The 27,436-nt window shown below is 36.2% G+C and overlaps 1 protein-coding gene across 1 annotated transcript in view; it reads right to left on the bottom strand.

Moving 5' to 3' along the window:
- Mmp16 (matrix metallopeptidase 16) overlaps nucleotides 1-27,436 on the bottom strand; it is a 260,706-nt gene that overhangs the window by 55,865 nt on the left and 177,405 nt on the right. The window contains exons 5-6 of the mRNA XM_052718656.1: nucleotides 18,596-18,757; nucleotides 16,464-16,675 (exon numbers count right to left, since the gene is read on the bottom strand). Of these exons, the coding sequence (XP_052574616.1) occupies nucleotides 16,464-16,675; nucleotides 18,596-18,757 (374 nt within the window). The remainder of the gene's footprint in view (nucleotides 1-16,463; nucleotides 16,676-18,595; nucleotides 18,758-27,436) is intronic.

Below are 27,436 nucleotides of genomic sequence, written 5' to 3'. Positions count from 1 at the left end.
TTTCCACTCTGCACATACACAGAATATATTCCTTACAGTGGAAGACTCAAAAGTGTTACATCACCTTCTGGTATTTCCTTGTGGAAAATCAATTTTTTAATAATTTTTATTGATAATAGTTTTATAAATAATAAGAATAAAAATATTGTTTCCATTTAAATAAAATTATTCAAATGAAAAAATAATTTGTGTGCTAAATAAAAATGTTGGTCTTAAGTTAATAATTTGACCAAAAATCTAAACCTTCCTCTTCCCTTTGCACCTCCTCCATCTCATTTTTCCTCTTCCTCTTTTTTCTCTTCCTCCTTCTCCTCCCTGCTTCCTCTTTTCTTCCCTTTCCACTTCCCCTCTTTGTTTGATGAGATATATTTATGCCACTCACTCTAAATTCAAAGTCAATCTTCTTTTGCCTCAGGCTATCCAGTAGCTGACCCTACAAACATGAAGAACCACAAAGAAAGACCTTTTCTGTATATAGATTCATGCTCTTCCACATTTCTGCTCTTCCATAGAACCATAGCTCAGCTACCACCACAATGGGGAAATTATAAACTTCTGTGATACCAGCCCTCTCTGTCCTCCAGAAGCATGTACAGTCACATGCATGCATCTGTGGTGATATTTTATTTGTGCTTTGATAAATAAAACTTGCCTGGAGATCAGAGGAAAAAGGCCAGCCATTATAAGTAAACAAAGAAATCAGGCAGTGGTAGCACATGCCCTTAATCCTAAATCCTATCACTTAGCAAGCAAGAGCTCTGTGTGTTCAAGGCCACACTGGAAACAGAGCCAGGTGTGGTGGCAGACACCTTAATTTTAACACTAGTTAACCATGGAGGTCTGTAGGTCTGTACAGAAAGACAGAAAGTGACAGAGCTGGGCAGGAAGAGGAAGTGATGTAGCTGGACAGAGAGCAATTCAAATGGCAGAACAGCAAGGCATATGTGCATGGGTAGACAGGAAGTAACTCACATTTGGAAGCTGTAGAGTTGGTGAGATAAGGTTGGCTAGTGGCTTTCCCTATTTCCCTGATCTCTCTAAAGCTTTCATCCCTATACGTGGCTCTCTGTTTTTTATTCAATAAGACTAATAAGACCATTTAGAAATTCATCTACATGCACCAACACATACACAAACACATAAATGTAATTAAAAATAAAATAAATCTAAAAATTAATAAAGAAATTTGGTACATGGACCCAATTCCCCCAGTTCCTCCAGCATACAACTGAGAATCAATGATAAGCAAATCTGCTAGTTTCCAAGAGATTTCAATGCTGTTCAGACTCAAAAAGGCAGTATTAGGATTATACTATATTAATAAATATTAATAATATTTAGATATTAAAATGTTTCCAATGTAAAATGTGGAGCTGACACTGAGCTGAAAAAAATGAGAATCTGGATTATGACGAGTGTTTAGAACTAACCAAACTATGAAAAGAAGGATACAGGATTCTAGGATTCTAATTCTGCCATTATAAACTGAGAAGCATTAGGGTCCTGCTACAAAGTTAGAAGGGAGAGTTTCTGAGATCATTGTCACTTCTGACACCGATGGCCAGTTTGTGGGATTCAGAAAACATCCTAAGGTTCAATAAATCTCCTTTTAACTACGTGGAGTGGCCTTAATAATTTCACCAATATTCAATAATTTCCAAGTATTGCACAAAGAACTCACTGAACTCTGCTGCATTCATGCTTTATTAAAATGATACATATTTTAAAAAGGAAGAGTAGTAACACTTCCCCAGAGGTGCTTCATATCCTCATTGACCAGGTTTTAAAAACACACAGAACAATTAACTGTTTTGCTTTTATTGAACTAGGTCACATTTTCTTTCTATTCAAACCATACAATTTGCTTTCAGATACATTGATTAGTACTTGTTTGTGCCATGAAACTGGTAACACTTTAAAGGTAAGAGTCCTAAATTGGAGGTCATTGAAATTATCCTTTGAGGGCTTACAGGTTAATTTTCTGTCACATAGCTGTTCAGAGTCTAAACTTGTTCACTCTACTATAACCTACACACAGTGATGAATCAAGACTAGTCAAACAGATAAATAAATTTAACAATATACAAAGAACTATGTTTCATATACTTCTCCAATAGGGAAAACTGGATGGGTAGGTATATAACAAAATATTTTAAAAAGTTTGCCCAAAGCATTCTGTCTCTCTCTCACACTACACCACACATTTGCTCACCATAACAGTGCATGCCTGCTGGGCACCGCAAAGCACCAGGTGATTCCACGTTTTCTCCTTGGAGCCAGGGGTAGACTGCCCCAGGTCTGCTTGTAGGTCTTTTTGTCCAACTCCGTCCATCATTACGCACACAGGACCGTGCTTCCTCCTTGGAGCCCTGGGCAGTCCACCCCAGAACTGCATGGCATGCTGGTCTCTTTGTCCTACTCAGTCTCTCATCTACATCACTCTTTCTACTCTCATCTAGGAACTCCTGACATGTAGAATAAAGCCTTAAGTTTTCAACATGGTATGTGAGATCATTTATGAAGCACTCTTTCCTTCATTTCTCAATTCCAGTGCTTTGGTTTCTATAGAAAACCATACTGTCTTCTTAATGCATCACCACCTTCTAACCTCTGGGCCTGGCTGATGTTGATTGTTCTGACAGGTACAGATAAAATAGCCTCCAGACACATCTCTTGATGTATGGACTTCTGTCATACATTATACCTTAGATATTGATGTATTGTCTACTGGGCTATTATCTACCCCAGGGATAGAATGGGGAGTAAAAAAGATAAAAAGACCAGATCCCAATCTCTAATGATTATTTCATGGATAGCCAGCATTATCTTGAAGGAAAGAGTAAAAACAAATTCATAATAGTGCATAGTAATCAAAAGCTTCAGGAGTTGACACAGAACCTTTTGCAGACACTGTAAGTCTAATACTGTGTTTTATCCCAGATTAATACTAGTAACAATTAGAACAGTGCCACCATAAGTAGCTACAACAACCATAGCAATCGTTGCAACTGCTTGAGCATTTCCTGTTCCGTACAGGTATGTACATGGCTTGCAGTGTGCTACTGTTGGATGAGCTGACAAACTCCCACGGCAGCCTTCCTTACATTGCAGAGTCTAACAGTACTCTCTCGATAGGTTTCTAAATGTCTTGTCATTCTGCATGATTTTAAGATGCATTTAGTGAACAGAATAAATTCTTACCTTGGTGGTCAAAACAACAGGAAAACTGATTATATCAAAATATTTGGCTAGATTGATTCACAGAAAACTATTGCCACTTGAGACGAAACCCTGGTGAATGTAGAATCTCATTTAATTGGATTTTTTCCTAGTTGAACTAAATTATATTACTGTAATGCATCACCATGATTTTATCCAAGCCAACTTAGTCATGGTCTAAGGGAAAATGACAATAGATAGATTAATGGCTTCTGCTTTTTGATACTATTTTGAAAATTATATCATTTCTCTTTTTATATGTATTTTTATTTTATAATTAACTTAATTTCACATATCAGCCACGGATTCCCCTGTCCTTTATCATTTCTTAATCTATTACAACTTTCATAGTTATTAAGCTGTTTTATGCCACTAAATGTTGGGGCATTATATAAACCTAACATTCTGAAATTGTATACATGTAAAATCCTTTCATAAGATTTGCCTTTATTTTCTTATAGTCTTTCAAGTGCCTTACAAAAGCATGCATTTCAATAATGAGATGTGTAACTATTTCTGTTTTGCTGTTTTCCATATTATATTCACCATTCTCATTAACTGATACTTTTATTTTTACAATTACCCTTCTTGCTAAGCCTTACATATATTCCCACCTGCTGATGCATTATAATTTCCTATGCTGTTACTATGCTACTAGACAATTTGGGTTTCCTTGCAAAGTTTATTCTACCAAGAAAGCATCAATGAATATTATTATCTAAAATATAATGAAATGTATCTACTTTTATTATTTTCCAGGTGAATTACTACATAGCTTATTAACTTGGAAAATATACAAATTCTTCTGTCTGTGGTAACACATATTTTATGCAGTACCACCTGCATGCTATTGTTCATTCTTAGTGGAGAACTAAGGTGCCTTATTTAAGACACCTTAATTTATTTTTAGTTGCAGTATCTAATTCTCAAATTCTGCAACAATGTTCAGTTAACTCCAATAATTGGTATTAGTCCTGAGACATAGAAAACCACAGAGTAATCCTTAAAACTATTCTATTTAAAAAAGTATAAGATTCTACATTTTTCCCCCTTAGGACAGAGAGCAATAAAACCCATAAAAACCCACAACAAAAGTAATAGAATCCTAAAATGATCACTACTGCTTTTGGCATATTTAGGGATTGAGCACAGGGGCTTTCATGTTCTAGGTGAGCATGATACCATTAAGTATGTTCTGAGCCTCAATAACTTCAATTTTGTAATCAAGAGATAACTGTTCTCATTTGGTTATAACATGATGTCATTGAATCTTATTTCTTTTGCTTATGGTATGGTCTTGCCTATATAAATGTACATATATACAAATATAAACACATCTATCATTAATATATCATATGTGTATTTACAACACAGATGTCTAAACACCTAAGCTGCAGATTTGAACTCTCATATTCCTGGTAATTTACTTTTCCTCCCTAAATATTCTGCTTAGTCCATCCTGTATCCATTCCACTGATTGCACTCCTACATGTCTGAGTAACTGTGTTGTGTATCTCAATGTTTTGTTCTGAAGCAACAGAGTTAAAATATTGATTTATAACTCATATAAATAAACATATATACGTATATATATATTAGAATAACCTCAGTATTTAAAAGTTACACTGCATTCAACTGTCTAATACAAATTCCCATTAATGATCACTTGTATGGTGTTCAGGATGTTGTCACTTTAATCAATGCAGGAACAAACATATAGGTTTAGCCATTAAGTGCTCATGAGAGAAATACAGAACAAAAAAACTTGGATGGATCTTTTTATTTGTTAAAAATTAATTTGGGGTTATTTTTATACAATAAACTTTCACTTGAATTCTTTGAAAGGTCTGCACCCTTTACAATACGTTTATTTCTAGACATTTTATGTTTTACTACCATTAAAAATATTGCCATTTCTTAAACATAGTTGGACTCAAACCCCACAAAAAACGAAATAAACCCAGGACTGACAAGATGGCGCCCTCGTAAGGGTGCTTGCCATTAAGTCTCATGACCTGAGCTAGACCTTCTGGACCCATGCAGTGGAAGGAGAGAACTTAGTCCACAAGTTATTATCTGGCCTCGACATGCACATCATGTCCTACTGATGACTATACATACACATACATGGACAACACCCACACCCATATACATATCACACAATGAATTAAATAAAAAAGTAATAAAACTATGTAATTATATTATTTGAGTACAAAACAAAAGTAGTAAGAATGAAGATAGGGTCTTCAGTGGTAAGAAGCTCTCTAGAATTCTAAGAATATGCATTGGAAACAGTTAGCCTTCTGAGGCCTTTTGTTGTTACATAATGTGTAGTCTATGTATGGCAACATATTTAAAACATTTTAAAAGAAAGTGTCTAGTGGCTCATGGGTACTAAATGGGTGTTACATATATTATTATTTCATTATTGGGTGTATGATATTAAGGACCTGAGAAAAAATCTGTAGGAATCATTTGGGCTAAAAATACTACTTTCTTTTATTCATTATGAATTCTATAAATTATCTGATCGTAATAGCTACAATTCAGGAACTTCATGAAATCATGAATATTTAGAAAGAGCTGCAGAAACTGTTGGTTACCCACTCAATATCTAGTCCTTCTCTTTCCTGCTGCTGAAGTCGGGATCTTATTTGAGAGAACAATTTGCAGAATTTTCAAATCTTGCTTATCAGGCATCTCTATATAAGTAGCAAGAGAACAGCTGTAGCCATGGAAAGAAAGCTGAGCATTTGTGTTTCCCCCTGATATGATTGCTACATATTCATTTGACATTTTCTTATACTGTATAAAACATTAAATATCAGTGGGCAAAGCACTCATTCTGACACACTGAGAACTAAAAAAAAAATCAATCATGGTATGTAGGGGATTGATGATGGATAGAGCTTGGAATGAAAGTCTGCCAGAAGACTTACACTATTAAAATTACCTTGTCTACATATCAATTAAAAATTTGAAAAGTAAGAACTCCCCTCCTCCTATCCCATTAGAATTACAATTATTACTTGTAGAATAATGTGGGAGAGTAATTATTTTCCAATATTGTTTTTCCATGCCAACACATTGTAATCTTCCCCTTATTTAATTCATTTTAATTTACATAATTAAAGTTTTTTATATCCCAAATAATAATCTCTTTTAAAGAAAAAATATGTGCTAATTGCAAAAACTATTCTAAGTATTGGGAATAGCATATTGAATAAGAATGCTGAGAACCCTCCTCATGGAGTTCAAATTCAGGGAATAAAGAGTATAAGCAAAAATATCATTCAGTAAATAAATATTTATTGAATGCCACAGTTATACCACATTATTTCCATGTAAGCTAAATTTTGTGACTGGTTTAGTGATGCCAAGGAATGTTTCCTATGTGTTCAGTCTAACTGATTACTGGGGTGTTCTTGTAAAACCTCTGTGTTTCTAGCTGCCTTTCCAAAGGTTTGTGTGGGTAAATGCTTATTTTTTCTATTGATTTTCAAGGAAATTTTCAGGAAGCTGCATAATTTGGTGATGATTATAGCTTTATTCATATTGTATTCTATATATATATAATATATATATGTACACACAAACACACACACACACACACACACACACACACACACACACACACACACACACACATATGACCATCTTGTGAAGATAAATAAATGCTCTAAAAACTTTTGAAAGACCTGGCAATTTTTTACAAATAATTTTAAATAACTGAAGGTTGCAGTGATGATTACAACACAGCTAATTTATACTTAAAGTGGGCATAAAAGCAGTAAAATTTAACTCCTGCTTTACAGAATATAAGCAATTTTGTTCAGCATATATATATGTTTTTAAATCACAGGGACAGATTACCTGACAGCGAAAAAGGAAGAAAGCTTAATCTGAGGTCATGGTATCCCGGGCATGTCCATCGTGACTTGGTCATGAGCTTGAGAAGAGCAGTATGGAGAACATTTGAGGGCGCAAAGGTTGGCAATCAGGAAAGAGAGAGGGTGTATGGGACAAGACACACCCTTCCCACCTACCAATTGTGCCCATTCCCTCTAAAGGAAGCTATCTATTTATGGTTGCCACAGTGAATGAGCTTCATTTCCTTCATCTGCTATCATCTCCCAAAAGCCGGTCAGCAGACACTAAGCCACATGCCTGCAGAGGGATTCCATGATCAGACCATTAAGGGATCAAGACTGAAACATGTAGAATATAAAGTAAAAATGATTAACATTTAGGAGGAATGATTTTGAAGAATTCTTCAATAAAAATTATATTTTACATGTTTAGTAAAAAACTCAAAACTAAGCTGATTATTTATATTAAATGAATGAATATAAGTGTTCTGAACCATGAATTGGGAAAATGAGCATATCCTGTGAAATTTTTCAATATAAACAGATTATAGAATATATAACACATGAATCAGAAAAAAAGTTATATTTGACATGAATTTACATGAATTAAATACAGCCAGGAAGTTAACATCAATATAGATAGAATGGTTCTGTCCTTACATATTGTCGTGAGTGACTGTCCTCTGAACCAAGCACTTGCGATTTTGCAGTCTTAGGCTGTGGTCCCTGCAGAGGGACTTCCCAGCTGGACTTGCTGACAGTGTACTCCGCCTCTTCTTGAGTATACAACTGCTCCTACCAACTGACAACTTCATACATACATGACCTGGCATAGAGACTAGAACAAATGTGTGTGTACGTGTGCATAGGCCTGTGTGTGAGTGTGTTTGCATGTGCATTTGTGTGGGTGGGTGGGTGGGTTCCTGTTTGTGTGTGTGTGTGTGTGTGTGTGTGTGTGTGTGTGTGTGTGTGTGCGCATGTGTATGTGTGTATGTGTGTGCACGTGTGTATGTGTGTAAGGTCTAGAGTCGAGACTCCATCTATGTGGTTATATAGTGAAGCTGTCATCCCTGCTACTAGATAAAGCTTACCAAGTATGGCAGCTGGAAAGGAGTCCCCACACCCCTATAAATAACTCTTTTACCTCTGCCAAAATGAACTTTGGTGAAATTGTGTTTCAGCTTGTCACTAAGACCTTAGGAGAAGACATTGCTCACCTCACAATGAAAAGGATTTTAGCAATACCTATTTCTACCAAAATAAAATGTGTTTGATAAAACAACTTAATCTTCAAAATATATACCATAGCCACATATTAAATTATATATTATACAGCTATGCAGTTTTGGTCTCTTTAAGACTAGTATCCAAATATAAGCTTAGCACTCTTACACTCACTAAAATCTTTGACTTAGAGTTTGGGAAGTCAGGTGGTACAAACACATTCCTTCTGAGAAATGTATATATATATATATATATATATATATATATATATATATGACCAGAAATAATAAACCATTACAACAGGAAATCATAAACCAAGAATGACTACAACAACAATCTTGAAAACCAGTTGATATTGACATAAAAGTATAGCATCCACTCAATTTTGGCTGTTTCTTCAAAGGTTTGCCTAAGATACTTGGAACACTATGATTTTGTACCAGAATGAAATTTTAATTAATTTCCTGCTTAGATCATCATAACTTTAGTTGTATGTGAGCCTAGACATGATTTTAATACCCATTACTAGGTGATACTCTGGCAGTACCAAATTAATATTCGACTAAACAGAATCTACGAGTAGTCTGTGCTACACACTCCTGGGAGTAATTTTAGATGTTTGGAAGAACCCTTTTTAGATTCTCTGCCCAACAAATGGGGCTTGACTACTTACTTCGTAGGATAGTAAGAGCAATAGTAAAAAAATGTATACCTCCTTTCCTGTATACCATAAAGATTATAGCCATCTTCTACGTAGGAGTACAGGTTACTTTACAAAGATAAAGATAATTTAAGAGACTGGAAAAATGGTTCCATTGGTAAGATGCTTGATTCACAAACCTGGGGATGTAAGTTCAGATCTCCAGCATCCAAGTAAACAGCTGGGTGCCATACCATGTGTCTACTGTCCCAGTGTTGTGGAGTAAAAACAGAACATCCCTGGAGCACACTGGCTTGCTCACTGGGCAAAATTGATGGTGTCTGGGTTCAGGGACAGGCTATCTCAGAATATAAGGTAGAAAGCAAGAAAGAATATACTTGGCATTGAGCTCTGGCTTTCACAGGTATAGACATGTATATGTACCCACAGACACAAAGTCCAAACACACACACACACACACACACACACACACACACACACACACACACACACACACACACAAAGAGAGAGAGAGAGAGAGAGAGAGAGAGAGAGAGAGAGAGAGAGAGAGAGAGAGAAACAGCCACTACTGTGTACATACCCACATACATACATACATGCACAAGCAGTAATTTTGGTGCTTGATTTGGCTGTACATATAGTAATATTTGAATGATGCAAAAATTAGGATGGCCTTGCTCAAGAATATTAGACAGATTCCTATTTCATTGTTAAAATAAATACCATTTCAAATACAATTCAAATTTGATCTACTGAACCAACTGTATAGTTAACTATGCTATTTCTGTCTTGTTTCTCAATAGCTAGCATTTCCTTTCCTTACTCCAGACTTTTGATGTAATTTCTTTTCTGTAGTAGATTGGGAGGTAAGTTCTGAAGTATTTAACAAGTATTTATTGCCTACTATATTCTATCACTGTGCAGTCCAGCAGTGGCTAAGTTACTCGAAATCCTTGTCTGGAGCTGTTAGAAAGTGGAATTTAACTATTTATCATCTACTATCTAAGGACTGCAGGATCATCCCATCTCAGGACAAATAAGGACCCTCTCTTAGGGAATGGAAAGAAGTCTAACAACAAGACGACGACAGAGATTTTTTTGTGTGTGTGTCTGAGTGCAAGAAACCAATCACATCATTTCAGGATTTGAAATTCTATAGTATAAGATGTGCAGGATTGTCTGAGATTCTTCACATGCTGTGCCCATGCTCAGGCATGTATATATCTAGGTAGCACCATTCAGAATGGGAATTAAGAATGAGCACTGCCTTCAGCTGCTGAACACAGGGGAGCAGAGATCCACAAGTGGTTAATTCCTATTGGACAAAAACGTGCAATCCCAAGAGTACCTGGCACACTAGAGGAATTACAGGATAGAAAAAAAGTTCCTGGGCTTGAGGGGATGAAAGAGCAAAGTCAGAGAGAGAGGAGACCAATCCCAGGGGAAGGAGAAGACTGGTCTAAAGCCTCAAGGGAAGAGAAAAAGTCTTGGCTTTTGTTCTGAACCAAGGAGAAAGGACTTCTGCTGAAGCAGCCCAGTGATGAGATCCATAGCCTTAAAATAACACTTCACACACTGTATTGGCAACAGACAGTCGAGGTGGGAGGGGCAAAGTGGGGCAAGGAGGAAAAGTAGGAGCCTAATTTAGAGAATATTATATGTGACGGTGTCTTGTCTTGAGATAAGATGATAACATCATACAAGGAAAGAAGATTAAATAGTTTTAGATTGAGGCATTCAGTTTCACTGTCAAATACTGAGGGATTGAACCACATTATTATAAAATATTATGAAAATATATTTGAGACTGAATTCTTATGTTTCTATACCTTGTTTAAATATGTCTTCTCTCATCTTCTTTCCTTTTCAGTAAGAAGTTGTTCACTTGTAGGAAAATGATCAAATAAAACAGAAAAAAATTGTTGAATGAAATTGGACTCTACTTTGTATTTATTTGGAATTCCTCAGTATAATTATTTATGGTCACATATCAATATCAATAAAGATTGCCATTCATGGGAAAATAAAGATTCTGATTTATTAAATACAAATAAAACTGGACAGAAAATTTGGAATTCAAGAGTCAGAAGAGAGGGAGGAATGCTTCTGAGAAAGGCTTGTATTGATACGGCATGGCTAGTGTACTTAGAACCTCACAGCAGCTATGATTATCCATATAAGATTAAGCCTGCAGGAAAGTCCAGCATGAATAGGGCAGGGATTCCCCAAGCCCCACCCCTTATTGGCGAGCTATGGACAAAGTTATTAAAAAAGAAGATATGAAGCTGTAGAGTGAGGTGTTGGAGGCCATAATTGGGAGTGGATATTATGATATTTCATTGTATATATGGATGAAATTATCAAACTTGAAGAAAAATATCTTTTAAATGGATCCCCAACAATATCTGCTTTGGTTTGTTGTCTGGTACTAACAGAATTTTCCCAGGGGCCTGCCCTGAGAAGATTCCTCCCAGAGTCCTGGGGAAGATGCTACATCTGGTGTGGGGTTATTTGAGGGAAAAGAATCTATGTACACCATGCTCTTTCATCCATTACTTTATTTCTCTAAGACAAAATTCTATCCATACAGCTTCAGCTCTGTTCTCACATACAGCTCCTCTCTGTATGTGAACTCCTATTCTTCGGACCTCATCTTTGTCCTCTGTTCCTTTGTCTTCCATCTTTGCTTCCTTGCTCCTTACCCTGGCTCTGAGAAACTGTGATTTCTCCTATCCTTGGCCATGCAGCTCTGTCTACCATCTACAGAAATTCTCCCTGTTCTCTTCTCTCTGGCCATGTGGCTCTGCCTGCCTCTTGAATTCAGCTCCAGTCCTTACTGCACATGGTTATGCAAAAAGCCCTACTGTCCTGAGTCAATAGCTCTGCAGTGCTACTAGGCCTGAAGGCAAGGGATGGTTTGAGCTTCATTTGCACAAGAAACAAAGCTATGCATCTATAGCCCACCTGTCTCCTAGGCCCTGCAGGGGTGTTAGTTACCTAGTGGATCATCAGCAGATCTGAGAACCTTAGCTGTTTGCCAATATGGCCTAGTATATGAGCTTACAAGAATTTCAGAGCAGAAGAGAGCTGTTATATATTAATAAGCTAAATAACACCAAATATTCCTTGATAAATGGCTTCCTCTTAAAGGACACCTTGGTCAGTCAAGGTATAGCTTATTATATACAGTTGAATCTCTATAATATATTATTGCAGCTTGCTGCACTGTACATTATGAAATGGTTCCTAATCTAGAACCACAAGCTTACTCTGCATTGACAGCAGTTCCTTCTTGTCCTGGCCTCTTCAGGCTAGCACTGGCCTTTGCTTGCTGGGCTTGAGACAGAGAACTAATCAGTTGAGAAAGCCAAGTCTTTTTACATTAATGATATGACTTTCTTCCATTTTCTAGCTTCAAACACTACAGCTACTGTTTCATTCTTTCAAACACAATTTAATTTACACTAAGATAAAGACCAATCATTCAATATTTTTCTGTTAAAGTCCAAAGGCATAAGCTAATGTTCACTGAACAATTAGATTCCATTATTGTCACCTCAGTCATGACACCTGACAGCTTAAGTAAACAGTCCTAGGGAATGACAATGCTTCTTATGGTATTGTTATTTTTTCTCAGTTCCTTGGTATTTTTCTCTGATCCTCAATGCTTGCCTTAGGTGACTTTACAGTTCCCGATGATTATAAAGCAGAGGTTAGCTTTCTGATGCAAGCATCAGTATAGAACACATGCGCATCACATACACACATATAATATGGAACACACACACACACACACACACACACACACACACACACACACACACACCACCCAGTTGAAACATGGTTCCAGTATAACTCACTGTAAATGAGAAGATGATATTAATTTCTGTGAGAGAAACCTAGCAAACAAAAGGAACTATGCTGAAACTCCTATTGTAAAGCAAGAATTCTTTCTAACAAGGAAACAAATGTAACTTAATTTATTACCTTACATATAAAACTAGATTTTCCATTTTTTGGTTAAAAACATATAGAATTTAAGTATATTAATGCTCACTAAAATCTTTCCAAAAAACATACAGAATAGAACAGCAGGAACACTCATTTGAAATTAAGCCAGAAAACCCCTGAGTATGATCCCTGGGACCCACGTGGTGAAAGGATTCTGAAGTTTACCTCAAGTTGTATTCTGACTCCCATGCACACATCATGGAGATGGGAAAGATTAATGGATAAAACAGTCTCTAATTTGTATAGAGCTTTAATAAAGAAAATTAAAAAATCACTCTACATAAGTTAAGAGTATCAAACAAAAAATTCCTAAATATATTTGACAGGCTAATCAACAGGGTAAAATATGAGAAAGTGTGTGCTTACAGAGGGAATATTTAAGAGACAGGAGTTTAAAAGACAGACTGGCAGAGACTATCAAGCAGGAAGGATAGGTATAGGGAATTGACATGGATGTAAAAATGAAGGTCATCTGGGTTAGATAGGTATAGCATAGAGGGAGAAATTAGCAGACCAGCTGTCATCCACACAGCAGATTTTGACTTCCATGTGTACCCACAACATTCATTCATGGAGCCTATATGTGCAGTCCTCTCTATTATTTACTTTTCTTGTCACTATGGTAGACACTGACAGAAGCAACTCAAGGGAGGAAGGCTTATTTTGGCTTGTGACTTCAGGGGATGCAATCCATCATGGTGATATGAAATGCCATTGTAGCTCTCTCCATGGGAGTGGGGGTTTCACAGGAGGAGATGGAGGCTCATTCACCTTGTGATTGGCCGAGAAGAAATTAATGATTGGAACCAGAAGTGAATACCACCTTCCAGGTTCACTCCTGTTCACGTTTGGCTAGCTAGACCACAGTCCTAAGGTTTTCACGACCTCCCAAAGCAATATCATCACCTGGAAACACATTCAAACACAAGAGCATGTAGAGTACATTAAACATGCAAAACATAACACTCTCTCACTCTACTGTTCACCTTGAAAACTTGAATGCAAGCTCTAAGAAATAAGAGTCTAACCTCTTTTATATACTGTTAATTTGTCAGCACCTAGAACAACACAGACAGGGATCACAAAAAATATTTCTTCAACATTTATAACATCACAATATTTAGTTAAACTTAGTTTTGGAACATTTTCTGACTTTCCAGATAACAAAGTTAAAAAGTTGAGTTGGAAGCACAATGGGCTGAAATCAAATAGACCTAGTTCAAGAGCTCTTTACAGTTATTGAATGAATAAATGACTTAAGTTTTCTGAATTTCCATTTTCTAGTAAGACAAAAAATGCTATCCAATTGTTGTTGGGTTCAGAGATGGTGGATATGTGCCTAGTGTTCAACTTGGCACACATTGATTACCCAGACTGTAACAGCCATTGACTAAGAGTAGGCAACCTCCCATTGTGCCTTCTACTTAAATCTCATGTTGTTCACATCTGAATTATAATACTAGGTACTGTGTATTAGATAATATCATGCCCAATCTTTTCGATGGAATGAACTGTCTGTTACCTATTTATTTACCATTTTTAGAAAATTCTACTCTTAAAATTAATTCAAAATGCTAAAACTTCTATTTGTATTAAACCAGAGTACTGTCTCTTAATATCAATGTTATAACTGCTGTATTTGTCTTAATGATATTTACATTCATGTTCATTTTTTTTATTCAGTTAGTTATATGATCTGTGCACAGAAGGGAAAGCTAGTTTGTATTTATACATTATTGGTGTTTACCAAACCATCTTAAGCATGAATGCTTATTATGTGCAGAACAAGAAATATGGAAACTGTAAACGTGTGTAATATTAAGAAAGTTGTTATTGAGAAGAATATACTGTCTTTCACATGATGTTATATTTAAGAACATTTCAAATATATATTAGGGACTGTTTCCTTAAGTAGTTATGATAAGGATTCTAAGGTAAAATATTAAATTAGGGAAGAAAGCTGAGCTATAACTTTTATGATATCAAAAGTAGTTACTATTGCCTTGCATTATAGAGTCTGACTTATGAGCTTTTTTTATACTCCTGATTTTAGAAACCAGTATCCATAGGACTTTGTTACTTAGTCCAGTTCACCCTCTGCATAGTACAGTATGCCGGACAGAGAAGCAGGTGAAATTAATTTGATTGCTAGAGATGTAGTGATCATGCTCTTCTGAGAATACCAGTCTGTTTAGACAGACAGAAATAATAAAGAAAGAATGCAGCCAGGGTGGATTTCAAATTATATTCTTAGATAATAGTGATACTATGGAAATTTTATTTTATCAAGGTATCATGTTGTAATGTGGAAATTTATCTAAAGGCAGTAAAAAACAAAATCCTGGTCATATAGAATAAACAAATTGCTATATTTTGCTTTCATTTTCTTTCCAGTTGGTTGCTATGACTTAACCACAGAACCAACGTGAATAATGGTGAATTTTGAAGAGTAACTTTGGGAATCATCAACCAGTAGCAACAGCAGACACATATACAGATGTGTGAATACACACATAAATAAAGTAAACCTTTTCTTTACCACCTGTGTCTAAAATTAGTAACATACTTAAAACTGGAATCCTTTATAAATATTGGGATAATATTCTTATAATATGCTTACAACTTTGTATTCCAAAATTTTCTTTTTATTTCCATTCTGATTTTCTTTTTTTAATTTTTATTAGCATTTACAGTTGTACAAAATTAATCAGCTGATTCTGAGATTTTCATGCGACATATAAATTCACTTTGCTCATATTTACTACCTATTTTCTCTTTTCACGAACTGTTCATTGGGGTTACTGAGAATAAAAGAATTTGATTAAGTACATTTTTTAGTGTAAAAAATAATTTTATAGCTTGCAATTAAAAACATAAATTAAGTAGTCTGCTAAAGAAAAAAAAAGTCCTATCAAGTGGAAACGATGTGCTCATAGTGATTTAACTAAAGTGGGTAACATTAGACCCCAAACAAACCGAGAAAGTGAAAAAATAATCAAACAAAATAATGCCAACCCAACCCCCCCAAAAACAGTATTAACAACGAAACAAACAAGCAGTGTAGTAATTGTCAGCTGAAATTACAGAGACATTTTAAGATTCGAACACTAAGACATCACAGCACCAGCACGCTGGGAAGTGGCTAAGCTGGCTAGCAAATCACCGCTATTAGATCCCATTCATGATGTAAATTCTGCTATTTTATCTCTTCATAACACGCAGTACTTTTTCAACCTCACATTTCCAGGCATTTCAGCTCCTGCTGACATAAGTGCTTTCCCAAAATAGAATGTCACAGCAATCTTCTGCTAGACATCTACGCCCATTTGTGCATGTATTTTTTAGGATGCTTTTTTTTTTTTTGAACCTCTTAACTGTGAGAGGGTCTGGAAGGTAGGGTTAGAATGAATGAGACCTTGTTTTCTGAAACGACACTAGACACTTTATCTACTCTTAAAAAATAAATCATGGTCTCCTACCTTAAAAACAAACATCTCCCGTCGAAGAATAGCTAGAGTGTTGAAGTTCCCATCACAGATGTTGGGCTTGGCTCCTGGATAGGAAGGTCTGCCAGTGGGAGGCCGGGGAGGTTTTGGCCTGTCATTTTTCCTTGGGTCAGCCGGAGGAACAGATCGGTGAGGGGGCACTGTCGGTAGAGGTCTTGTGGGTGGAGGGATCTTGTCAGGTGGACCTTTTGAAAACATGAGGACAGTGCTTGGCTCACTTAAAACTGGAATAGTGCTGGAAGATATGCTACAGAGAACAAGTGCTTATCAGCAGAGGGCACAGACTAAGCAAGCTAAGAGGTCGTTAAGATCGAATATTTTCTGAAAACACAAAGCCTCCAACCCTCCCAACGGCTGCCAAGGGTGTCTCGGACTGTCCTAATAAGGCTGGAGTTCAGCTCCTAGTACTATGATTTCTTTGTTATTTTTTACTGAGGTTTTTTTTATAGCTTCAACCCAGTGACTGTTGGAAAGTTGCTCTCAAAACCTGTTTGGAAGTAGGTTTTTCATGAAAAAACAGAAGTATGAGAATAAATACTGGACTCATAACTGTGCACTTCATTCAAGAGGAAACTGGACTTTGACAGATGTTGATCTCATGAAAATATTTCCAAAGATAAACACTAGCAAACCAAAGGTTATTCTAACATATGTCTCCAACTCTCCATTATAAGCCTTTACCGATTTCACTATTTTATTTTAATGAAATGTCCTGACAAGTAGCCCAGTGTTTCACTTAAATAGTGAATCTAAAGTGTCCATTGATTAACATACCACTGGTGAAATATTAATGTAAAGTATTTCTTAAAAAAGGCTTCCAAGTCGAGCCAAAGTTTACTCATGTAATTTGCAACAGATGTTAGCCATCATTCCTCAAGGGACTGATGCTCTTTCTCTTTAATAAATAGAGTTGTTCACACTTAAAATTTAGATATGGGATGGATATTCTTTCACAGCCCTTCAGTCTAGACTACAAATTCATGAGGTTATGAGAAAGAGACTTCTTTGAGCTAACCATGTATAAGGAATTTATGATGACATACACAGTCAATGGATCTCTCTCTCTCAATATCCAAGCTCTTTGGATTTGTGTCTGTGACATGTATCAGCACATCCAATCCAATTTCAAATTTACTTTAACCCTATGAGAATGATTATGACTTTACTATTAAAACTGAAAAACTAATAAATGAAAAACAAATTAGTGCACATGAATTACACTGTTTAAAATGCAAATCATACCTTCTGGATACAGACTTGACAGACTAATAGCACACACATATCTTTATAAAAATGAAAGGTTCATTTCCTTGATCTAGCAAAGCATACCTGCTATAGGTAAATAATGGACATCAAAATCTTAATAATATGTGAAATAAATGTCTTTACAAAGGTCACTGGTTGTACTGAGGAAGTTATGGTCACAGTAAATATGCATCATAGTTTTTCTCCATTTCTCTTAATTTGCATTTGCTGAATAAACCTTATTAGTAAAACAATACTACCAAACTAGAAATATAGTTTGAAATATTGGAAATGTAACCCATGCAATCCGTTGATAAAAACTTAGCCACTTATTTGCTTTCATGCCTTTCTTGTTGACTTTCATTCTGACCCAAAAATCATACCTTTGAGGTCAATACGTTCTTATATTGCATAACTTACTTTCTTGACCCTGAAAAGTGGTTTGTCTTAGAATTAACAAGAATTTTAAAGACTAAGTCCAGCTGTCAGTGGAGGAAACAGTTTCCTTATATTATGTCACAATTTGTACTTTTACCTATGTTTATGAAGTTATTATTTATTTTAATATACTACTACCTAAATTTTAAATGTGCACATTATTTTTATGAGTGTAAGTTTCCAGCAAACTCAACAAGAAAGCTCTATCAGTGATTAAGTCTTTCTGGTAATCTATATTTAAAGATTTGGGGGACAATTGCCAATACAACTTGACTGATGATAGAATATTGCCCATAGGACAGAACATTTTTCTTCCATTTTTCTCTGTCTTATATCTTAAAGACTCTACCTCAAAGGGAAAAAAATGTGCATGACTTCCAGTTGCCCCAAACAATTAGAAAAACAGGAACAGTGGAACCTACCATATATTTTCTGGATGCCCTGTAAATCATCATTAGGGAGCTTGAAGTTGTCTGTTTCCATGTACTGGTAAAATGGTGCCATGATAGCAGTGGGGTCATTGGAATGCTCCAGTCCTAGAGCATGCCCCAGTTCATGAACTGCTACAAGGAATAAATCATTTCCTGTCAAATGAGAAGAATAAAGGTTAAGATTATTGCAAATGATAGCCATGGAATTGAAAAAGGAAACAGTGTTATCAAAACATTAATCAAGAAAAATAAAAGGACCCCTTTACTGCAGTGGTCAACATGATTTTAACACTAGCTTTCCTACTGGCAAATATTTGCTTTAAAGGGTGATAGTGAGACAGATGCTTAGAGAGTAAAAGAAAGAAAGTTTTAAAAGATCAGCAATATCAAAACCCAGTATCAATGGTGTTAAAGTATCTTTCCAATCATAAGGTAAACTACATAACCTCTCATGTTATAACCACTACATTTAACACAAATTTTGCAATAGTAAAAAATACAGCAAATATAAAAACTCGACTTTTACAGATAAGAGTCCCAAAAGGCACAGAGAATTTGTTTTTCCAGAACAGCAGATCCTGCTGAAACACAGCACGATTTGGACTCATGTCATTGTGACTCCTATGTGAGTTCTATCATCTTATTAGCTAAGAGTACAGAAGCACTGTAACTTAAAATACCTATTTATTAGCTATCACAGTAATTATAGTTGTAGTACTAGCTTAATAAATGCCAATTCTAATCAACACATAGGTTATCTGAAGAAAATGCATTTACTTTGGAGCTTTGTTCTCCCACTGAAAATTCTCACCTACGTTAACTTGCATAATATAGTCTATATAATCTAAATTCAAGAGAAGTCTTGGGGTGATATTCAGATCATTCTTCTACTTTCTGCTACACCTCTTTCTTTCATTTTCTTCCTAAGTCCTTTGCATTTTCATCCTTCTTTAAAATTTTTATTTCAAGTTTAAAAGCAGATCTAACTATGTATGCCTCGGCCGACTTCCAACTTGTGGACTTCCTATCTCCATTTCTGAAGTGCTCAGATTCACACCCATAAGACTTAAGTTTCTAAGGATTTCAATTTCCAAGGGGAATCATTAAAGATATTGGAGAGGGAGTGCATCACTTTCCTTGGAGGACTTGCTACAAATGAAAATAATTTCAATAAACATTACTTTCAGGAAAAGCCCTTACCAACCATTTTACACAATATATTACAATTTAATGACCCCCCCTTTGAGATTTATATATTTTTTGACACAAAGTAGGAAAGCAACCAAAATTAGCTCCATTTGGAGTAGTCTGTCTCAGAAGAATGAAAGGGGTCATGTGGCCAATTCTCATGTGACATTGCCACACTGAAGATGAAGGAGCCACTGACATATTTTCAGCATCATTTTATTTCTTAAGAAAATTGACAAGAGACTGGTGTAAAAATTTCAAGGGGTTTTAAAACAGAGATGACAGGGGCTGGAGAGATGGCTCAGTGGTTAAGAGCACTGACTGCTCTTCCAGAGGACCTGGGTTCAATTTCCAGCACCCAAGTGGCAGCTCACAACTGTCTGTAATTCCAGTTGCAGGGGACCCAACATCCATGGCAAAACACCAATGCACGTAAAATAATGATAAATAAATTTAACAAAAAACAGATGACAACAAGCATTTTCAAATTTAAGAAACTTATCTCCTTTTCTTATAAAATTAACTAATAATGAAAATTAAGGCAGAAAGAAAAAATATGGTATGTATTAATTGTAATGGAAAAATATTATATATCATTACTAGAAGCTTACTTACTCTTCTGTAGAGGTTTCAATCAGTTTACCCTTACTTTCTTATTTAATTTTTGCAAAATTTATGTGATTTGGCCACTTATAATTATTATTTCCATTTTAGTAAATCAGAAAAGGGGGCTGATGATAGTTTATAAAACTTTCAGTGTCATACAGTAAAGCATAATAAGCATTCAGATATCTCTCAGGCCACCTGCTGAGTGCTTACTTTTAATCACTAAAGTAAACCACATGCACACCACCATATTAGCATTCACAAACTTTACAGTGTGAAAGCAACCTCATTCATAAAGTGATTAATTTATCCCACAATGGCTTAGCTATATCTCCTGTGTTTTAGGTTCTTTGGTAGGTTTTGACAAAAATACTGAACAAAATAGAAAACAGACCAAAAAACATTTACTTTGCAGCATTTATATTGTAGTGGAAAAGACTAGATAGAAACAAGGTAAACAAGGTAAGAATAGAGTACATGAATAACATGGAAAATATCAAAGCACAAAAATGATGAGGTCAAAGAGAAAATCAGAGCTAGAGCAGGCATGGCATTTTAGATAACAATAATGAGTTGGCTGCTAGTCTAAAGAAGATGGTACGGAAAGTTTCCAGGGAGACAAAGAGCACAATCTCATTTCAATTTGATAGAGTCACTCTGGGAATTACTCTATAGCATCAACTGCAAGACAGAAGAGACAGTGTGGGAGCTGTTGCATAGTAATTACCTCTAAGAAGCATTTCATCTTTGAGGGAAGCTCTTGAAGATTTAGACTCTTCTAAAGCAAGGTGAAACATCCACCTTGCAAGCAATTTCATTAAAATTCAGGAATTCAACAACTCAATAGCTTCAGGAAATCCCTGACCAGATTCATTAGCCCTTTCTTTACCCAAACTTATATAGTAGTGAGGATTGCTAAGAGATACCTAGACTAGGAGAACTACCTTGAAAATGCTCAGACCAGTCAAGATACCTAGAAAAGTCAGAGCAGTCAAGCTGCCTAGAAAAGGTTCTGACCAACTGAGCTGCCTGAAAGAGACACCTTCCAATCTATCAAGTTGCCTGCAAGTTCTGCAGTGAGTTCTTGGTTTATAGGTACCAAGAGTCATCATCTGTGCTGGAATGCGCTTTTGTTGATGTGACTGTATTTAAGTTATTTCTTCTTTCCTAAGTAACTTCCTCCAAATCACTGGTTCATCAAGCTGGACTTTGGAGATATCGTTGTTTTGGTCTGTCATTGATTTTGATTCCCTATCTGGGATGAGTATCTTTTTGTTCATGTCTCCCCAGGGTCCATTCACACAACAGAGAGTGATGTGGAGATGAAAATAGAAAGAAAAGAGGATGGCACATACCACGATTCTAGTACTTCTAATTAGAGGAACATGGAGGAGAAAACAGACATTGTAATCAAAGAAATATGGAGAATAAAACAGTTTTAAAGAATGCAAAAGAAAGCATAGTCAAAGTTAACTCTATTATCTGTTGTCAAAAAGAACACAAGGACAATGTTGATTAGCAAGGGAATATTAATGAGGATTTATTTGTAACTTCTTTGGTACAAAAATCAGGAAAGAGGAAAGGGGGAGAGGAAGGGAGGGAGATAGAGACATAGATAGATAGGTAAGTAGGTAGATAGATTGATAGATGATAGATAGATGATAGATGATTGATAGATGATAGATAGATAGATTTGTGTGTGTGTGTGTGTGTGTGTGTGAGAGAGAGAGAGAGAGAGAGAGAGAGAGAGAGAGAGAGAGAGAGAGAGAGAGAGAGAGAGGAGAGAAAATGGGGATTCTCAAGTTATACAGTCAGAGGACAGGGAGTAAAGAGTGCCCCAAGTTTTTAACCACCACAGGAGTGCACAGATGTGAGAGGTTTAGATAAGTAGACTCTATTTAAATATAGAGTTTATAGTCAGCTTAAAGTAAGTTAAAGAAAAGCTGAAGAACTTGACCCATGACAATGACAAAGAATTAATGGAGGAGATGGAGAGAGAGAACCATGGACGGTGGCAGAAATGATAACTTCTCATATCTGCTTTTATGTAAGTTTCTATCATTTCCCCATTGTCTACCAGTAAATCCCATATCCTTGGAGACATAGCCAGGAATGTTGGCACACAAGTCTTTGTCCTGCCATTCCAAAAGTATCTCTTCTTTCCTTCTACAAACTTTTTCAAGTTAGAGAAATAAAAGCTTGTTCTGTCTATAGGGTCTCTATTAAACTATTTCCTTTCTGGAATGTCCTTTCACCTGTAAGGTGTTGGATCTTCATTTCTTCAGAACTTCTGTCCATCACAGATTAAATTTTCCTTTTCTATGAAGATTTTCTTTCAGGTCAGATAGCCTTATGGTCTGTTGCCCCCTTCATACTACCCCAGCCCTGCTACAACCCTCCACCTACACCATGACAGTGCTATTTTATTGTCACTGTCTGTTCACATATTTTTCTGCACATTTTGAGTAAAAACTGATATTGAGCATCACTTATCTTAGTTTCTATAATTCTGAAGGCGTTGGCTGCCCCAAAGCAGATATTTAATATTTCAATGAGTTTGAATAAACAGAATAATACCTGGTGAGTAGAAAGCTAATTTGAAATTGAGTATTAAAAATAAGAATACAAATTCCATCTAAACATGCTTTCAAATGCTCCTCTAGATATCCTGCAAAGAACTGGAAGAGAACAATAATGCTATGAGAAAAGGGCAGGAAGGCCATTGCTCAGAGGAAGCTTTAGACAGTAGAATAAGTGTACGTATCACTTCCTGTTCCTCGATTAATAGCAGTAAAGGCTTATGTTTCCAGATAACACACAAGAGACAAGAAATAAAAGAAAACTATATGTAATGAAGAACAGGTTTCATTTCTTTATAGAAGTTATAATGATTACAGGGAACAAAGAATGAGAGAAGAGTGTTGTCTGTGTGGTGAGGAGAGAAACGTTTTAAAAGCAGAAGCTGTGTAGAGTAGGAAAGTATTGTAACATGGCTTTGGGGGTTATTATAGTCAGAGAAGCAGAGACAAAAACAGAAAGAAGGAGTGTCATTCCTGAAGAGGCATGGGAGTGTGTCTGCAGGTATACAATTTAGAGAGACTCCTAAGGATTATGCCATCAATAATTATTTACAAGCAAGAGGAAGGCTTTGAAGAAAAAAAACCACATCATTTTTAGACAGAAAACATCTGATTCCAACTGTAAACACCTTCACAAAACCTGAAAACAATGAGTTTGGTTCTCCAAATAACAAGTGGTACTAGACAGAAGTAGAAGTGGTAGACCAGCTTCCATGCATACTGAACCAGTAAAACTAGAGGGATTTTGGCTTGAAAGATCTATCAGTGGGCTGAAAGTCAAAGAAAACTCTCCCCAAGAGCAGAACTATTGAGTAAATTAAGATAAAATAAACAGAGTAGTAGCAAAAATCAAGGCAGCCAATCTAAGAGCAGAAAACCCAAAAGATGATATTACAGCAAACAGCTGGTTAATTGTGAGTTCAGGAATGGAACAGTACTGGTTCATGTGGCTTTGGATGCTCTGTGTCTTCATGTGGCAAGACAGATAACAACAGCCTCTTAGCCAGAAGTCCCAAAGTGGCCTCCCAATAACTGTCTTGCTTTTATTCTTTAAAAGCAAAAAATATTCAAACTTCAGTGGTTTTCACCTTGTGTATCAAGTTGCCTTCAGTTGCAAAAGAAATACCAGGAGCCCAGTGCCTAAGTAAACATGTGGGAACCAACCGTCCTGCACTTAGGCAGATGAATACCGCTTCCAGCCATCTACTAAGCTGTTGGCTAGTGGCCTAGCTAAATTATTAAAAGCACTTCAGATCTCACAGGAAAAGAGTCTCCTGGTCACTTTTTTCCTTGGCTTGTAAGAGGAATTAACAAAAGACAAAAATAAACCACACAGAACAGCAAATAGGTCATAATGGCCAAAATCAATTCATTGTGCGAATAGGTCATGAAATTATTTAAGGTTTTCACCAGCATGATTTTCAAGGATAGAGCTAAAGCTATTCCTTCCAAAATGAATAAATAAGGTTTTAGAAAAAAGTTAGCAGGATTAGGATATGAACTTATGACCTGTTGTACAAGCATGATGCTTTAATCAGAAGCATTGGCCAAGTGTTCCAAGTAATTACCATTCTGCTGATGATTGGCAATAATGTAATTAAACGTCACTTGCAGCTTCACAATAGTCTAAAAGGGTAAGTTGTTAAATACAGTACCACCCTGTGATTTGAGTTCTACTAGGAACAAAAGTTGTTGGCACATAATGAGGTTTGGGTAATCAGAATGCACCAGACCTCTTTCCTAATGCTGAAAATAATAACTGCTTCTGCAGTATTCCATTCATTCACGTTATTTAGGCTTTTCAATTGTAATATGCCTGATCTTATCAACAAGCAGGCAACAAAGGAGAAATCAGTCTTTCTGTTCTTAGTTCAGAAATAGCACTTGCTGCTCTTGCAAGATTTTGAGTTTTGTGTGTGTCTTTCAATTGCGTCTCTAATCTCTTTCCTTTTGTGTATTCTAACACCATATGGATTGCTGAACTGGATATTATGAGTGATAATGCACTGTTTGTAATTTCCCTGTCATAATTATGTCTATATTTTATCCTCAGTTATTGCACTACTTCATGTGTTTTTGTAAGTTGTTTCCATTGATGACATGTCCTGAATATAAGTGAATGATTATAAAGCACTTCATACATACAAATTTGTGGAAAATACACATCTATAAACTTTCTTTTTTTTCTTTTTATTTCTCTTTTTTCTTTTGTTTTTCGAGACAGAGTTTCTTTGTATAACAGCCCTGGCTGTCTTGGAACTCGATCTGTAGACCAGGCTGGACTTGAAATCACAGAGATCCTCCTGCCTTTGCCTCCTGAGTGCTGGGATTAAAAGCGTCACCACCACCCAACCTATAAACTTTCTTAAACTGTAGTACCAGCACCTGTGAATCTCTTTTCCTTTTTTATTCCATAACTTGGTGTGACATTCCCTTTGAGTGTAAGCACACTAACCTACAGTTTAAATTTCTCATTTAATAGCTTATACTTTCAGATTTTGATCACCCATGTGCAGTTTAATAAATCATAATATCTCTGGTGTTTGAGCTTCATAAATTTGGCATGTTTTTGTATATATCCTACCTACGAAATATACTGAAACTTACAACATTTCTTTACTATTTGTATATCTTATTTGCCCATTTGTGGTTATTTATCCTTAAGAGCAAATCACAGTTCCCTCCTCTGTGAAGCCTACCCTGAACATCCAAGCCAGTTCCCTTATTCTGCTTCTGGGTTTCTCTCATGTTTGTAAAGAATTTATCAACTTTACTCTAAAGGTTTTGCTGGGAGCTGATGTTTTTAATATTTACCTGGGAATTAAATGACTAATGAACCTGAATAGATTTAAAATTTTTAAATATTTACATTTGAAATACTGAATTAAAATTAATATATTGAATTGAAATTCAAAAACTCATCACCACATTTTAACTAATAGAACATTTCCAATGCTCAGAGTATGGATGTGACAGAACATTTTTTCTTTTTTTTTTTTTTTTGGTTTTTGAGACAGGGTTTCTCTGTGTAGCTTTGCGCCTTTTCCTGGAACTCATTGGTAGCCCAGGCTGGCCTCAAACTCACAGAGAACCACTTGGCTCTGCCTCCGAGTGCTGGGATTAAAGGCATGTACCACCACCGCCCGGCTCAGAACAAGTTTTTTAATCCTAAACCTTGTATGACTACATTCACAGCTAATTTCTTTAGTGAAGAGCTAAAGTTAGTAATTATTTGTTCTAAGTAGAGTACCAAATAACTATTTGTATTTTCTTATCTATTTGCCAACATAGTAGATCTTACTACTTACAATTTAAAAGTACAGAAACTGAGTCTTTAGTAGATTATGTGAGCTAACCAAAATTATATCAAGAGGTAGAAACTTGAATGCCCCACCCAGATGCTGTGGGATGTTCTGTATGTCAAATGTGTTGCTCTGATTGGTTATTAATAAAACACTGATTGGCCAGTAACCAGGCAAGAAGTATAGGCGGGACAAGCAGAGAAGAGAATTCTGGGAAGTGGAAGGCTGAGGCAGAGAGATACTGCCAGCCACGGCGATGAGAAGTTGTTAAGATACCGGTAAGCCACAAGCCACATGACAACTTACAGATTAATAGAAATGGGTTATTTTAAGATATAACAACAGTTAGCCAGAAGCCTGCCACAGCCATACAGTTTATAAGTAATATAAGTCTCTGTGTGTTTACTTGGTTGGGTCTGAGCAGCTGAGGAACTGGAGGGTGAGAGAGATTTGTCCTGACTGTGGGCCAGGCAGGGCCAGGAAAACTCCAGCTACACTCAGACGAGGATCAGGACCAAGAATTTAGTGTGCTGGAAAAATGTATTTCACTTTTTTTTCTCAAGCCCTAAACATTTTCTCTAGACTCTAGGCTTTGCATTCCCAGGAGAGAAAAAAAAAGGAGCCACTCTGCCTTGTCACCTCACAGGACAGCACTGCTGGTAAATAACAGCTCCCTCTACACATTTGTAGTAATAGTATTTCTTTCCTTCATTCAATTAAAGCTAAATTTAATTGAAATTGACTATGTGTTTCAAATTGCCTACTCTACTATGACAAAAGGCTAGAATTTGGAGAACTTAAACATTAGAAACTTCTTTCTCACAGATTGTGAGATGGTACATCTGAGATCAGGAATTTCCATGATTGGTTGTGGATTGGGCTCTCCTCCTGGCTTATACACTGTGGCCTTCTCTTTGAGTCAACACTGCATGGGGAGTCAGGGAAACAAAGGCTCAATATTTTATCAATTAAAGGCACTCATCTCAGCAAATAGATCTCGTGCTCAAATTCTCATCTAAAGTCATCTAGCTTCCCAGGGTGTGTAGATACAACTCAGACACTGGAAGCTACAGCTTCATCACGTGAATTCTGTTAGTAAAACTCTGCATCACAGTGACATGATACCCGGCAGAGTGATGCAAGCAAGGCAGGATTTG

Source organism: Peromyscus californicus, unplaced genomic scaffold, assembly GCF_007827085.1.
Source record: "Peromyscus californicus insignis strain IS unplaced genomic scaffold, ASM782708v3 Scaffold_5__1_contigs__length_169319896, whole genome shotgun sequence".
NCBI lineage: Eukaryota > Metazoa > Chordata > Mammalia > Rodentia > Cricetidae > Peromyscus > Peromyscus californicus.
This window is presented reverse-complemented; position numbering and strand designations above follow the sequence as displayed.